Genomic DNA, 17,706 nt, shown 5'->3' with positions numbered 1-17,706 from the left:
GGCATAAGAGCAGTGTTTTTAACCTTTTTCTCTAACCTAAAGTAAGTCAGGGAATCTGCTTTTCAATCCAAAAATTGGTTTTATATCAGTCATGCACTTCAATTGCTTTTTATTTTCTATAGAAAAACTTTTGCTATAACTAAGCAGAAACATGGTCATCCAGCCTAAATAGCTTGGGGACCCGATTTTGGGTCCCAACCCATAGGATTCCATGTATTAGAGAATAGCAACAAAGGTGATTCATAGTTTGAAGATGAAAGCATGTCCCAATTAGAAAAGAGAGGGAAAGAGGTGATGTGAGAGATATGTTTAAATAACCGAATTCAAAAGGGAATTTTATGTTTGAATGCAAATAATGGCTTGATCCAAGAGACACACAATTAAGGCATTGGGAGGGAAACCGAAGTGTGGCATAAAAAAACACACAGAAGGATAAATATATGCAAATAACCTTCTTGTGTGTGTGTTGTGGGTGTGTGTATATATGTATATATATATATATATATACTTATATATATATAATATATATATATATATGTATATAGTATATATATAATATATATATATTATATGTATATGATATATAGTATATATATACTATATAGTATATATATATATATATATATATATATATATTATATATATATATATATATTTATATATATATATATATATTATATATATATTTTCAAGAACAATAAACTATTCGAACTCCATTACACATTTTCAATGATAATAAAATTTATTGTAAGGTGCTTTGAATGAAAAATGTTTTCTTTGTGTAAAATGTTTGGTTTTTATTTCACCCCTTTAAAGTACAACGAAAACTTCAACATTGCTGCCAGTAAAGTAATGCATTGCCTTTAGAAAAACCAAAGAGCAACTGAAGGAATTTTCTTTGTCACAGAAAAGAATGCTGCATTGGCATCTTATTAAAGTTTATTTAAAGACCTGCCTTAATTTAAATTTTTTTCAAAGTTATATTGCCGTATGTTTGAGAGACAAAGTTTTGACTTTACATATAAAGCATTTTTTGCTATGATTTACGGTAGGTATGTTATAGGACTATGTAACTATGCAGATGGGGAAAGTATCTATGTGGGCGATACAAGAGAAACATTACATTTTTTTTAATGTCCAGATTATCCTTTTTAAACACTTTTGACATCTGTCTTTAAATTTTTGGAAGGGAAGAAGACTTTGTTAAGAACCATTTTGCAAAGTGTTCTCCATTTCAGCCTTGCTTTACCTGTATTATGAAAGCAGATGGTCTGCATGTCTCTTGAATATTTATAACTATCAAAAACAATCTCTTGCTATTCACCCCTTAGGCTTATGAGATGTCAGGACTGTTCTGGTTGGGAAAAAATCATCTTTGCTGTTTACAGAAAGAGGATTACATTAAGCTGAAATCACTATACATTTTCGAGTTTAATATTTGTTCATCAGCTGTTTAATCATATTTAGATAATTGTGTAAATAAGTTGTTTCAGCGGTTGCCTTTGACTTCATAGAGCTTAAAATCTTTAAACACAAGTAAAACAGATTGTTTTTTTTCCCTCTTTACTCGGCTACCAAGAAAATAGTAATATTATTAAGACTTTTGATGTAGATATAATTAGGCCAGAACTAACCAGAAAGTTATCTTTTAGCCATTGTAGAACACTGATCAATACCTAGGTATGATATCCCTGGTCTGCTCCTTGTAAAACCCCATACCAAGCTTTATATCGGTCAGACATAATATTTATCTTCTTGTTCTTATATGTAATCTTGGAGAAATACGGTTTTAGTTAAACTATCATCAAGCATCAAGAGCTTTATAACTTTTAATCGCATAGTCAAAGGTGCGCATTTGTTAGAGAGGGAGGAACACCCCAACTCTATTCATTTGTTTAGAATTTTAGAGGCCATCCTAGAATTATGTGAAAATAAACAAACTGCATTTTACATGCTGCATAGAATTTATTTTTATTTATTTGTTGTTAACAGTGGGTGGCTGGAAAATAACTTCTTCTTTGATTTTGATTATATTTGATCTTCAACACAGGGAAACAGTGAGCATTAGTGACAGTTTAGGGGTATAGAATAATGTATACAGGTATATGAAATTTTAAGTGCATCTCAGGCTGCTGACAGTAACTTTGCCAGTTTTAGGTCTGTGATAGATGCCTATCCCTAAGAGCCATTGCAAGTGCAAGAAGCCATATATAAGGGATCTTTCTGTAATTTTAAATTACCATACCTTAAGTCTTCTCAAATCATTTAAACGTTAAATAAACCCAAAAAGATTGTTTTGCCACCAATGTTTAGGCAGCTTAGTTAGAATCAAGATTTAATATTACAGAGAACAAGAAAATAATTTCAGAATTGTCTAACATGAACTCTGTTGGAGATGGCCTTTTGGGTAATGGGTTTCCAAATAAGGGATCCCATGCCTGTATTGTATTCAACATTTGGCTTTTTTTTTTTCTTTCAAACATCAGACGGTAATTACAATATCGTAAAAGAAAAAGGTTTTGTAGAGTGCAGAACAGAAGGCAATTTGTAACAATTCTGATTTGTCTGTACTCAGCCTAAGGAGGTTAATAACTAGTGTGGAATGCAATCATATTTATTCAGATTATTGTAAGCAATTCAGTCACTCACTTAGGGGCAGATTTATCAAAATGTGAGATTAGATCTCACCATAGAAAAATGCACCCACGTTCAAATTTATAATTGTATTTATCAGTGGGTGAAAGTTAGAACTCATGATTTGATAAATACGGTTCTAAAAATCCCATAGGAATGAATAAAACATGGATACATTTTTATTTATTAAGCTCTAAACTCACATTTTGATAAATCTGGCGCTTAGTCTTTACACAGTATTTCTATATTTCAGCTTGGGCTGCCATGATTACAATGATTTTCAATTCACCATGAATGCATTTAAAAATGCTTTGCAATAATGTCTCTAATTTGCCAAAAATATTGGATTTGAGATTTCAGATGTTATTCTGGAATCTTTTTTTTTTTTTTTTTTAAATAAAAAAGTCAGTAAGCTAAAGTCAGCCTCTAATAATAATATTGTGTTACAGCTCTTGCTTTGCATTGTTACAGATTGTTTGATATAATTTATTTTTCCTTTTCTTTTAGAGTATGATTTCTTCCATTGTGAACAGCACTTACTATGCAAATGTTTCAGCAGCAAAATGTCAAGAATTTGGAAGGTGGTATAAACATTTCAAGAAGACAAAAGAGATGATGGGTAAGCAATAGAAAACTTGCTGAAAGGATTTCTTCGCCATTACTTACAATATTGTCAATCACAGTTGAACAGTTAGGCTTGCTTCTGTTGTCCAATTATAAACCGTTTTCTTGTCTCTTTATATATATATTATATATATATATATATATATATATATATATAATATATATATATATATATATATATATATATATATTAAAAAAAACTTGTCTTAGTCAATATAATCTCAAAAAAGAAGTTTAGTTGTATATACAACAAACAGTCAAATGAGAGATTAAGGGGGTTATTTACTAAGCTCCGAATTCCCGAAATCCGAAAAATGCATGATTTTTTTTGTTATAATAGGCTTTTAAAAAAATCACACATTTTTCGGAATTTATTAAACCCCGAGGGCTAAAAAGCCCGAATATAAAAACAGCATCTCAAACCTGTCGAGGTTGCATAAAAGTCAATGGGAACAGTCCCATTGATTTTTGGTTGTGTCGTTGGTTTCAGGCAATTTCACAATGTTTTCTGAGCTTTCGGGTGAAAACTCAGGAAAATTCTTAATTTTCGGGGAAAATCAGAGCTTTTCCCGCAAAGGTAATTTTCGGGAAAATTTAATAATAAATAAGCGTAGACCGAAGTTTGTAGCAGTCAATATTGAGATAAATTCGGACCTTGATAAATAACCCCCTGTGTGTGTTTGTTGCGCCCGACTTCCGGGTTCCTTTTATAGACCTGCACTGCCCCGCCGAAGACGTCATTGAAGGGGCGGGGTGAGCAGGTGAGCGGCTTTAAAAGCGGAAGGTGGCCACCCGCAAATGGGGGGTGCGAGGTCGGCCCAAACCCGACCCACCCGCATGTATCAGGCTGGCCCGCACATCACTGTGTGTGTGTTTTTGTGTGTGTGGTCTTGTATAGCATTAACTTATCCCATGGCCTGACGAAATCTACAGTTTGAAGCACAAAATTAACAAATAATTACTAATACTACTGATTTTGTTATATGTTGGTATACAATTCTGTTTTATCAATCCAAAATTATTCCCCCCCCCCCTTATTGTTAGTTTTAGAGTGAAGTATTTATATATAGATATGACCTTTGTTTTAATATATATGAATTATATTTTCCTTTGATATATCTCAGAGCATTTCAAATACATGGCAGAATATCAGCCTTTGATGCCAAATCTATTTTCTTCAAACTGGCTCATCAGTTATCTAACTTTTTAAATACAAGTCAGTGCTTATTAATGCAAATGATCACTACAGCCATTTAAGAAAATTATTTCTCTTAATGTGCCAGATGCCAAAATTAAGTCAAATTTTGTGTCTAATAAAATCCTGCATAATGTGTTTATCATGTCTAAAGCAGCATTGCCGCAGTCTGGCTGGATAATAATTACCCACTAACTTAGAGATCATTTTTTTTTTTTTTCATGTACCCATAGGAATTTCTTAACAATGTACTTTTCTGCTAATAATCAATACAAAGCATCATGTATTTTTTATTAAAGAAATAATATCTTTACAAAGCAATGTTTAGTGTAGTTTTTCTTTGAGTTGATTAAATAATAAATTTTTAAAACCCTTTAAAATGAAAGTTTAAAAAATAAAAAACCATTATGGTTTTTTTTCTTCTCTAGCAGATATTGAAGATTTATCAGAACTGTCTCAACAAAGTACCAATCATGTTAACTATGGTCAGCAGCCTGGTCCTGTTGGTACTCCAGAAAAGCCTTCATCCCCAGTTCAGATTTCTCACAGTAGTCAACCACCTGTGCGGACGCCACTTCCCAATTTGCATCCAGGACTTGTTTCTACTCCCATCAGCCCTCAGTTAGTAAATCAGCAGCTGGTAATGGCTCAGTTACTGAACCAGCAATATGCTGTAAACAGACTACTCGCACAGCAGTCCTTAAACCAACAGTACTTGAACCATCCTCCTCCTGTCAGTAGATCAATCAACAAGCCTTTGGAGCAACAGCTTTCGCCCAACACAGAAGTGTCTTCCGATATCTACCAGTGGGTACGTGATGAATTAAAACGAGCAGGAATCTCGCAAGCAGTATTTGCACGAGTGGCTTTCAACAGAACTCAGGTAAAGATTAGCCACATAGTAAGAGGATGGTGTATGTATTTTTCCCTTGATTATGTGCATTTCCCTTGACTGTGTTTTAGTATCATCTAAAGCAGTACTGTCCAGTTGTTTTCTCATAGTAAGCCAAATATGCATGGGCTGAAATGTATTAAAATAAACATGACTTACAAAAAATTTGTAAGTCTGGGACTGGGAAGTACTGCTCTTGTGTACAGGTATGTGACCTGTTATCCAAAATGCTCAGCACCTGGGGCTTTCCATATAATCTATCTTTCCGTAATTTGGATCTTCATGTCTTAAGTCTACTTGAAAATCATGTAAGCATTAAATAAACCCATTAGGCTGGTTCTGCTTCCAATAAGGATTAATTATATCTTAGTTTGGATCAAGTACAAGGTACTGTTTTATTATTACAGAGAAAAAGGAAATCATTTTAAACATTTTGGATTATTTGGATAAAATGGAGTCTATGGAAGATTGTCTTTCCTTAAAGGGATCCTGTCATCGGAAAACATGTTTTTTTCAAAACACATAAATCAGTTAATAGTGCTGCTCCAGCAGAATTCTGCACTGAAATCCATTGCTCAAAAGAGCAAACTGATTTTTTTATATTCAATTTTGAAATCTGACATGGGGCTAGACATTTTGTCAATTTCCCAGCTGCCCCTGGTCATGTGACTTGTGCCTGCACTTTAGGAGAGAAATGCTTTATGGCAGGCTGCTGTTTTTCCTTCTCAATGTAACTGAATGTGTCTCAGTGAGACATGGGTTTTTACTATTGAGTGCTGTTCTTAGATCTACCAGGCAGCTGTTATCTGGTTACCTTCCCATTGTTCTTTTGTTTGGCTGCTGGGGGGAGGGAGTGGGGGTGATATCACTCCAACTTGCAGTACAGCAGTAAAGAGTGACTGAAGTTTAACAGAGCACAAGTCATATGACTTGGGGCAGCTGGGAAGCTGACAATATGTCTAGCCCCATGTCAGATTTCAAAATTGAATATAAAAAACATTTTTTGCTCTTTTGAGAAATGGATTTCATTGCAGAATTCTGCTGGAGCAGCACTATTAAAGGAATTGTTCAGTGTAAAAATTAAAACTAGGTAAATAGATAGGCTGTGCAAAATAAAAAATGTTTCTAATATAGTTAGTTAGCCAAAAATGTAATGTATAAAGGCTGGAGTCATTTGATGTATAATATGTCAGTCAGACTTCCTGCTTTTCAGCTCTCTTGGTTTACACTGACTGTTACCCTGGCTACCAGGCAGTAACCAATCAGAAACTTGAGGGGGGGCCACATGGGTCATATCTGTTGCTTTTGAATCTGAGCTGAATGCTGAGGATCAATTACAAACTCACTGAACAGAAATGTACCATGTGGCCCTCCTTCAAGTCGCTGACTAACTCAGAGTTATAGAGCTGAAAAGCAGGAAGTTGGATTCTGGCTGTTTTATTAGACATCTGTTCACTCCAGCCTTTATAGATTACATTTTTGGCTAACTAACTATATTAGAAACATTTTTTATTTTGCACAGCCTATATATTTACCCACTTTTTATTTTCACTCTGAACTATTCCTTTAACTGATTCATTTTGAAAAAAATGTTTTTTCCCATGACAGTATCCCTTTAATTCAAAGCCTTCTGGGATACATGTTTCCGTATAACAGATCCCGTACTAATTATTAATTTACAATACGATTTTCCATGGTGATTTTCATTATATTTTATTAGCTATAATAGATATGGACTGGGATATACTGCATAACAGCCAAACATAAAAGCCTTTTAACACATTTTATACATTGCTGAACTACAGCATTTTTTCTTTGGTTCACTTAAATCAATATAAAACTAGCTTTACAACAAACTGTGCATATATCTGCAAATTAATATTCCTTCCTGCTAGTATGTAAATGAAGTTCATGGAAATGTAACATACCACTACGTTCAAATACTTATTAATATTCCATGATTATTTACTTTGACTGCTTTATCTATAACTTTGAAGTTTTGTATGTATTAACCTGGTTTATTAGAATTTGTAGGACAGTGCAGTTTAACCCATGTGAATGCTACTTCTGAAAAAATGTCCCACCAAACTGCTCGACCTGCAAAATTCTGTTACTGCTGTAACATTGCCACATTTCTAAATAATGTGTGATTTATTGGCATTCTTTGTACAAAACTGTGATTTTTGAAGTTTTCTGCTCACCAACTCAAGATCTACTTGGCTTTATTGCTTCAGCAGGTTTATTTCTTTTATTTATTGAGATTGTGATTATTTTATTTTTTGCGAAAAATTTGCGAAACAGATTTGACCCGCACCACGATTTGGTAACATGTCAAAATAATTTTGGCATGAACGCACATCTGTGTTTTGACGTGCAATGCAATTTGATGAAACTCATGTTCTATGGGTGTTTTGTTTGTGTCACCTTTTTTCACCTTTGGGGCTACCATTAAAAAATTTTCCCTTACTTTCAAGCTTTGTAGATTGTGATAAATGAATATGGCATGTTTTGTCAAAATGTGCTGAATTGCATTGGAGTCAATGGGAAAACCAATTCACACTTCTGTTTCGCTCCTTATACTGCTACTCACATGCCCTGCCTACTTTGTTAGAGGACACCTATCTTTTCCAAAGAAAAAAAGTGCTCTAATTTTGCCAGTTTCTTAAAAACATCTGTGTTTTTTTTTTACATTAGGTCTGGTCGACTGGTAATGGTATCTACTACTACTACTCAGTCTATATTGGTGTTTAACCAAAAAGTAGCATCTATAGTTTATATATGTATCCCAAGTTGAAATGAATAAACCGTATATTTATGTGTAAATGTAAGGAATCAGAAATACTAGGTAATGTGATGTTACATGACTGAGATTGAGAATAGTCATAGTTGTGTTATAGAATCCAAACAACTTCTGTATTATCTGAGTAGTATTTAAATGAAAAATAAACTAAATATACAGGTTTGAACAAGGTTTTTACTATAAAATAAAACAGTGCAGCAGTGCATAACACTTTAGAAGACTGCTGAAGTGTGCATAAAGTCCAGTACTTTCTGCCATTTCCTCTTCATATTTGTGACCTGCTACAGGTGCTGCCATGACCACCGCATCTCCTTACACATCTCTGGGGACTCCGGAGAGCCTCTGGTGGGCAACGCCATTTTGAGTTTTTTTGCAGCAAATATTCTCCATTTGATTTACTTGTTCACTGCAGTAACATGACAGTTAACTGTAACTGATGTTACACTATTCACTTAAACACAATTTTGCTCAAAAATAGCAAAATAAATAGGAATCAAGTGGCTTTATTGTGGTTAAGAAAAATCTATGTATTCTGTTTAAATAAATCTACCTTCTACTTCTGCCCTTAGCTGATAACAAGGTCTGAATGCTGTCTGACGCGGTGGCGCCTAATTTGAGGAATTAGCTATTGAATTTAGTAGCACTCAAATACAATGACTTCTTTTTTTTTTAAGTAATAGTGTGACTACATTTGCCAACCATGCGGCAGTATTAGAAGTAAGATTTTTAGAATTAAAAGAGGTAGGCCTCAACCAGAACAAATTTGACAAATATGTGGCAGTATTAGAAGTAAAATTATTATTAACCTTGGTTGGCCTCAACTAGAAGAAATTGGCCAACTATGCGGCAGCATTGGAAGCAATATTCTTATTAGCTTTGACAGACCCCAACCAGAAGAAATTAGACAACCTTGTGGCATTATTAGAATCAACATTATTAGAATTAGAAGAGGTAGGTAGGCCCCAACCAGAAGAAATTTACCGACGATGCAGCAGTATTGGAAGCAACATTATTTTTAGGAGCTTTGACAGACCCCAACCAGAAGAAAATATACAACTATGCCCTCACCTAATTTGACAAATCTGCTATTAAATTGAGTGGCCCTAAAATCCATTATACTTTTTTTTTTTTGGTTGCATCACATAATGCAACTTTCAATACAACTATAACCCAACACAACACTAGCATTAGTTGAAGACTTTGAAGAGCTTGTTAATCTGTTATTTGTATGATAACTGAGGCAGCAGGACTTTTGCCACCACTCGTTTCAGAGACCTCATTTGTGTACTTGCAGACATCTCGCTTAGAGGAAGCACTTAGCAGGACTTTGGGTAATAATAGTGTGACTTCATTTGTCAACCATGCGGCAGTATTAGAAGTAACATTATTAGAATTAGAAGAGGTAGGCCTCAACCAGAAGAAATTTGCCAACCATGTGGTAGTAGTAGCAATAGCAATAGCTCCCACCAGAAAAACATTTGCCGACAATGCAGCAGTACAGCAGTAGGAGGATACATCTGTGAGGAGGAGAGGAGCCTAGTCTCTGATGTCTGCAATGGGCACACCGCTTATCCATGCCTCATTCATTTTTATAAATGTCAGCATATCCACGCTGCCAGTGAATAGCCGTGTCCAGTTTTCAGCGACCACCCCATCTGTGGCACTGAAGACACGCTCTGACATGATACTGGCAGGGGGGCAAGCCAGCACCTCCAGAGCGTACTGTGTCAGTTCTTTGCCAATGGTGTTGGTGTTGACTTTGGGGGCTGACTGGGCCTTCTGCTGCCTGATGAGGCTCGAAAAAGCTCTTCCACACACCCATGAGATCTCCGCCTTTGCTGCTGCTAGGGCCCCTGTCTCTACTGGATGTGTGGAGGCCTGAGAAGTGTCAGACTGGGGAAAGGCCTCCACCAGTTTTGAGCACAGCACCTTCTTCAATTGACCCACCCGCCTCTCTCTGGGTACCAGGAACACCCCCACCTTTCACTTGTACCGTGGGTCAAGCAAATTGGCCATCCAGTAATCATCCCGGTCTTTGATTGAACAGATCCGGGGATTGCTCCAGATGCAAGTCTGCATATGGGCAGACATGTAGAAGAGGTGTCCCCACCAACCTCTTCACTGCCCTCCAGATGCAGCAGGTCATCTAGCTCCTGCACCTGCTCTGTGCCTTCCCAGCCGTAGACAATAGCTGGGGTGGTGTTTGCCCTGCTCCCCATGCTGAGCTGGCACCCAGCCCTCCTCTCTCTCATCCTTCTCATTGGGCAAAACTTGCTCCTCTTCCTGCCTCTCAGCCCCTTCTGCCTGCCTATGGGGCCTGCTCTCCTCCTCAGGCACGTCACCCTCCTCAAGCAGGACATGCACTTGAGGAGGAAAACCAAAGGTATAAATTCACTAACACACGCATTGTCCCTGCTAACAAAGCGTGCCGTCTGCTCAAAGGGGGCAAGTACTCGGCAGAGCTGCTTCATCTGCTGCCACTGCTCTGCACTGAAGTACCCCAAATCTGCCCCCTGAGTACCCCTGGCACTGTGCCAGCACTGCTCTACAAGGCCCTCCACCATGCAAGTTTGAGGACATGTGTGACGAAAGGCACATGGGTCAGTCGGCCAATTTTGAGTAGTATTGGCTATATAACTATGACATACTATCATTTAACCCACCACAATTATCCCTGTCCTGCATTTAAACACAATAATGCACATTAATGATGTGCAGGCTGGCCTGAACCATGCTGGGCCCACAAGTTGTGGGTTTGGGCCACATTCACCCCGGATTTGAGGGTCACAACCTTACTGTGCCCAACTTCCACCTCTAGCAAGCTCTACTTATAGGCACGTGCCTACCTGCCTCTCAGATGGCATTGGTGGACGTGGGACTATAAATAGTGGTGCCATGTCAGGTTGGGTTCAGTGTTAGTTGGGAGCGGACGGGTTAGGATCTGATGCATAACTGTAGAGAAGTTTATTACCCTACAAAGTACATTGCAGAGAAGAACTGATCAATAACCTATATGTTTACAGTCATATGAAAAGGTTTGGGAACCCCTCTCAGCCTGCATTATAATTTACTCCACTTTCAACAAAAAAGATAACAGTGGTATGTATTTCATTTCCCAGGAACATCTGAGTACTGGGGTGTTTTCTGAACAAAGATTTTTAGTGAAGCAGTATTCAGTTGTATGAAATTAAATCAAATGTGCAAAAATGTGGGTACCCTTGTAATTTTGCTAATTCGAATGCATGTAACTGTTCAATACTGATTACCAGCAACACCAAATTGGTTGGATTAGCTTGTTAAGACTTGAACTTCATAGGCAGGTGTGTCCATTCATGAGAAAAGGTATTTAAGTTGGCCAATTGCAAGCAACTCTCAAAAGATCTGAAAAAAAAGATTGCTCAGTATCATGGTTTAGGGGAAGGCTACAAAAAGGTATCTCAGAGTTTTAAACTGTCAGATTCAACTGTAAGGAATGAAATCAGGAAAAGGAAGGTCACAAGCACAGTTGTTGTAAAACCCAGGCCAAGAAAAATACATGAGCGACACTTCCAGGGACCTGCAAGAACATCTTGCTGCAGATGGTGTATCTGTACATCGTTCTACAATTCAGCGTAATATGAAGAACATCTGTATGGCAGGGTGATGAGAAAGAAGCCCTTTCTGCACTAGTGCAAACACAAACAGTCGCTTGTTGTATGCAAAAGCTCATTTAGACAAGCCACAGTCATTTTGGAACAAAGTGCTTTGGACTGATGAGACAAAAATTTAGTTATAACAAAAAGCGCTTTGCATGGCGGAAAAAGAACACTGCATTCCAAGAAAAGCACCTGCTAACTACTGTCAAATTTGGTGGAGGTTCCATCATGCTGTGGTCTGTGTGGCTAGTTCAGGGACTGGGGCCCTTTTTAAAGTCGAGGGTCGGATGAATTCAACCCAATATCAACAAATTCTTCAGGATAATGTTCAAGCATCAGTCACAAATTGAAGTTACGCAGGGGTTGGACAATGACCCTAAACACGCTTTGAAATCTACAAAGTTATTTATGCAGAGGGAGAAGTAAAATATTCTGGAATGGCCATCACAGTCCCCTGACTTAAATATCATTGAAAATCTATGGGCTGATTTGAATCAGGCTGTCCATGCTCGGCAGCCATCAAATTTAACTGAACTGGAGAGATTTTGTATGGACGAATGGTCAAAAATACCACCATCCAGAATCCAGACACTCATCAAAGGCTATAGGAGGCGTCTAGAGGCTGTTACATTAGCAAAAGGAGGCTCAACTAAGTATTGATGTAATATATCTGTTGGGGTGCACAAATTTATGCACCTATCTAATTGTTATGATGCATATTGCATATTTTCTGTTAATCCAGTAAACTTTGTCACTGATGAAATATTACCATTTCCATAAGGCATGTTCTATATTAAAAGCAAGTTATATATATATATATATATATATATATATATATATATATATATATATATATAGATATATAGATATAGAGATATAGAGATATAGATATATAGAGAGATATAGAGAGATATAGAGATATAGATATAGATATATATAGAGATATAGATATATATAGAGATATAGATATAGATATATATAAATATATATATAAATATATATATATATATATATATATATATATATATATATATATATATATATATATATATATATATATATATATATATATATATATATATATATATATATAATATATATATATATATATATATATATTGTGAAAGTGAGAGGCAAAGAAAGCATGGATTTGAGAGTGCAAAATTCTAGTCTAAGCTAACACTAGACAATAAGGTTGACTTGTTTATGGTTAGAGTAAAGTTGGACTGTTGGGTTAGAGGTCTTCTACTGTCTTGATTTGTTCAGCAATATTACTAATTTGTTTATACAAGGGACAAAATGTAGGCTTTTTAGATTTAGACAGGAGCATTTTCTGCTTCGAATGATCTTGTACCATCAGTTTTACATCCATTATGGGACAGTAGCCTGGTGTATCCTTGCAAACATGTAAAATTGTTGCGCTAAATAGATTTCCTGGCTAATTAATCTTCTATGGCAGGGCCTCTTAATCTTTTTCTCAGGGGACCCAGATGAAGTCTGGTAATCAGCTTCACACCCAAGAACTGGTTTATAATTCATTCTGCACCTCATTTTTATCACTTTTTATAGGAAGAAAGTACACTATTTAAGGAGATCATGGAAACGCACTATAAACAGCATGAGAATCCATGCTATTTATAGTACGTTTCCATGATCTCCTTAAATAGTGTACTATAAACAGCATGAGAATCCATTTTTGGTCCCAACCTATATTTTAAAAATGACTGATTATAATATGTTTAGTGTAGGGATATTTCTTTGAATCGTTGTAGAAAATAGACAGAAATAAACTTATTATTGATTACTTTGCAGTATATTTAAGTATGACAATTGCACAATACAAAGTTTGTTTGGTTTTTTTTAAAAAGCACTTTAGGATGGAACTGCTTTCTGGCAGGCTGTTTCTCCTACTCAATGTAACTGAATGTGTCACAGTGGGACCGGGATTTTACTATTGAGTAGGGAGCTGTTATCTTTTGTTAGTGAGCTGCTATCTGGTTACCTTCCCATTGTTCTGTTGTTTGGCTGCTGGGGGGAAAAAGGGAGGGGGGTGATATCTCTCAAACTTGCAGTACAACATTAAGGAGTGACTGAAGTTTATCAGAGCACAAGTCATATGACTGAGGGCAGCTGGAAAACTGATAATATGTCTAGCATCAAAATTAAATATAAAAAAATCAGTTTGCTCTTTTGAGAAATGGATTTCAGTGCAGAATTCTGCTGCAGCAGCACGATTAACTGATGCATTTTGAATTTTTTTTTTCCCATGACAGTATCCCTTTTAAAGTTTATTGCCATGTAAACAGCATTAAGTACTAGCGATGTGCGGGCCATGATATGCTCCTCTTGAGGATCCCGGCGGGTTCGGGTTGAGCTCTTCTGCCTGTTCTCTCCGCCCAAGACAATAGACTGCCGACTTCCGGCTTCCTGTTTTATTGACTTGCGCCTGCACCGCCTGCCACTTTTGTGATGTCATCGGCAGGGGCAGGTCTATAAATGGAGGGGTGAATGCAGGTGCATAGCTTTTTACACAACCGTTTGCATCTGAGATTGTCCTTTGTCCATTGATTTTAAGGGCTTACACCAGGTTCAAGGCTGTTTAAAATAATGGTGTAATTTTTGCATTAGTCTGCCATGAAAAGTTTTAAGATTAGTCCGTTGTAATGTATTATTTGTCACTCCAGTTGTGTTGTTCACATTTCACCAAATTTTGCAATGTTTTTGGCATAAAACATTTTAAAAAATGTCTTTATAGACCCTCAGTATTTTAAATGTTTAAAAGTAAAATACCATTTTAGTGGCGTGTAATTAGTAATATGAAAAGGAGGCATAGTCAAACCTTAAATGTTCACTACAAGTAATCCACATTTTCTTTTATTTGTGCCAAAAGGGCTTTTCTTCATCCTAAAGATAAAAGGTGCCTTCTTTAGAAATTTGGTACATGGTAGACAAGAACAAAATCTGAGTGAATTTAAGGTTGTATAGAAAAAAGATCTGCGTTTTAAATATAAACTACTTAATTGCTACTGTGCTCTGTGTAATTTTTGGTTGTATAATTTAGAAATAAACAGACCATCCCTTTCATTACCGAATAAAAGGTAAGAAAAACAGAGGGAGAGAGAGAGAGAGAAGTGTGCAATTACACCACCGCCACATTTCCTCCTGTAGGAACCATAGATAAAACAACATGCTTGCAACTATCTTGGCAGTAACTCAATGTCTCATTTTAATCCTCCACCTTGACAAGGGATCTGACTGGATGTGATCTATCACTCATCTCATGACTAGAAAAAGTAAAAGGTGACCTTTGTGTTGATGTATTTGTAATTTACTGGATTCTCTAGCACACGCGTGCCCATACTTTACTAATGCGAGGTCTACTTTTAGTGATGTCCCGTTATGATCTACATCCATAATATCACTGTTAGCATTCTTTTTCATTGAAAATATTACTTAAATATTGATTGATGAGAAAATCTATATTGGTATATTTGGTACACCCCAGAACTGCCCTGATTACGTCCATTTGCATTTTAGCAGCCAGAATCTGCATACTCAAGATTTGTTAATATATATATATATAATGAAAAGAAGAAATCAGGAGGGTGATTTAGAAAAGCTGTATGTCTTGAGATCGACTGATCACCAACTAAAGGTCTACTGGTAGATCCCGATCTACCTTTTGGACACCCCTGCTGTAGTAAATCCATGCCATTGAGCTCAACTCCCAGTGAACAATATGCTTAATCCCCGCAAAAACCATCTTAAACCATATTTCAAAACAATGGCAAAAGAGAAACATTTATATTTTTGTTTACACTTCCATCCACAGAGGCAATACCCCAATATAGCCACACCCCAGAACTGCCCTGATTACGTCCCTTTGCATTTTAGCAGCCGGAATCTGCATACTCAAGCTAACATGCGACATTTGGGTGGGTATGCTAAGTATCCATGAAGTAAACTTGTGAAATTGTTGATTATCTACAAAGTGAGAATAGTTGTTCCACGTGCAAATGTTTGCTGTCGTTTTTTAAAGATTTTTTATACAACTTTTGCTTTAAAGATAATCTAATACCCTTCGGAGAAGAAGTGGACTGCAACTTCAATAGCTTGTGGCCAAATGCATTAATGCAGTGCTTCCCACTTGGACAGATGTAGGTTTGTCACTAAGCCTCTCTGCTCATTTACCACTTCTTGAACATGCTAAGGGTCATTGGTATTCTATAATTGAGGCTTCTGACATTTTATCTTTGGTAAGAATGAGTGTATCCTTCCCATTATACATGTGCGGATGGCACCAAAGTTATCCGCTCATTCAGTTCTTTACAGTCAACTGTAGCCCCCTATAAAACAACATTAAAAATGTGTATAACACTATTCTCTATCTCAATATGATCTTGGAAGAGGCTTCTGTAGAATATCTCCAGGATGCCCAGATGGGGGAACCTGTAGCAGCCAATCAGATTTCTGCTAAGAAACAAGTGACCAGTAAATGCTACCTGCTGACTGGTTGCTATTTGTGAATAATTATGTAGCAAACTTCACCTTTTATTATGTATCCCCTTCAACAGTGCCTAAAACAAATGCCCTGAGTGGGAGCTTTTTGCGGACAAAGAATTTTCTGCTACAGATTTTATTTTTCATAATAATTGTGTCACATACTGACAAAAAAATATGGTTTACATATGTGAATCCAAGGGAATTCCCATGGTCATTTACCGTTCTTATTCTTCTCAAAAGGAACAGAGATTAATTAGCAAGTGATAAGGAATTGGGAGGCACTGCATCACAATTTATTGCTTCCTCAGATCATAAATGAGTTGCACAGTTCAGTTCCCTCATTGCACAATAAATTACATGCCCAATTAATTGGCATGACCCCTTCAGTAATTGTTGGGAGGTTATCTGTGCAGCAGTGATAAAGCAGAAGGTTGTGAATTATTGGGCTCATTTAGGTGATACATGAGTAGTCAATAGTAGTTTGTCTTTGATAAAGTGTAGTGTTTGGAAGAAATTATCACATTCAGGGAACCTTGATCAGCGCACACAACTTTTCTGCCTGACTCTTGCTTCTACTGGTGAGCATCTTTATTTGGCTGGATTTGAACTTGGGACCAGCAGCTTACTAGCCTTTTTCCCTGGCCTTTGGTTTTTGAAAGTTAGTAGTAGCTCTCACAAAGCAATATTAATTTGTTTGATACACTGATCCAGTCATATTCAATAATCTATTCAGGGACCTTTATAAAACTTGCTAGGGCAATAATCCACTTCCCATTGTAGGTCTCTCTTCTACAGTATCTGAGCATTTTTGTTGCCTGTCTTATTCGTAGCTCAGGAATTATTAACCTGAGAATCAAGACCTCCAAAATGGGCCACCATGATGATTAAGGTGGTTTGTTTAAAACCCTTGTAATAAAGCCTATGCCCTTCCTTCAAGATTATAATGAGGTGCACAATTAATTATAGACAAATGTATGGGTCATATGGTTAACTACCATATTTATTCTTTTATTTACACTGAGAAGACATTTAAGAGCACTATCTTAAACTCTGACCAATTTTTAAGTCAAGTGTCATACCGATAACCAGAGTTACTGATCGTCTCTGTCTTTGCTTGTATTTACCACCCCAACTTGTCTTGCTGGTGATCTCATACAAATACTGGTGACTGCCTATTCTGGAAGGGCCAGCCTAAAGGTCAAAGCGTAGACAAAATAGGATTTCCCCAGGGTATTGCGTTGTCATACATGGCACAATGGTGCCTGAGAACCTGTAGTTATATCACTGGTTTCTACATTACTGGTTTACATCACTTAAGATTTGAATAAGAATGGGGGAGAGCAAAGAACTTGTGATGACTACAACAACATAAGATTATTAGCCACTACTGATATTTTCTAGAGACCCCACCTTCAGAACATTT

The 17,706-nt window shown here is 36.6% G+C and overlaps 1 protein-coding gene across 6 annotated transcripts in view; it reads left to right on the top strand.

Moving 5' to 3' along the window:
- Nucleotides 1-17,706, top strand: part of satb1.L (SATB homeobox 1 L homeolog) — a 124,201-nt gene that overhangs the window by 67,995 nt on the left and 38,500 nt on the right. For 5 of the 6 annotated variants that reach the window (XM_018267438.2, XM_018267440.2, XM_018267437.2 and 2 more), the window contains 2 exons: nt 3,142-3,253; nt 4,882-5,336. In XM_018267438.2, coding sequence (XP_018122927.1) covers nt 3,142-3,253; nt 4,882-5,336 — 567 coding nt within the window. The remainder of the gene's footprint in view (nt 1-3,141; nt 3,254-4,881; nt 5,337-17,706) is intronic. The other variant, XM_018267439.2, reaches the window with a different exon arrangement.

The sequence above is a fragment of the Xenopus laevis genome, chromosome 6L (genome assembly GCF_017654675.1).
Source record: "Xenopus laevis strain J_2021 chromosome 6L, Xenopus_laevis_v10.1, whole genome shotgun sequence".
Taxonomy (NCBI): domain Eukaryota; kingdom Metazoa; phylum Chordata; class Amphibia; order Anura; family Pipidae; genus Xenopus; species Xenopus laevis.
Note: the sequence above shows the minus strand (reverse complement) of the source record. Positions and strands in the feature narration are given on the sequence as shown.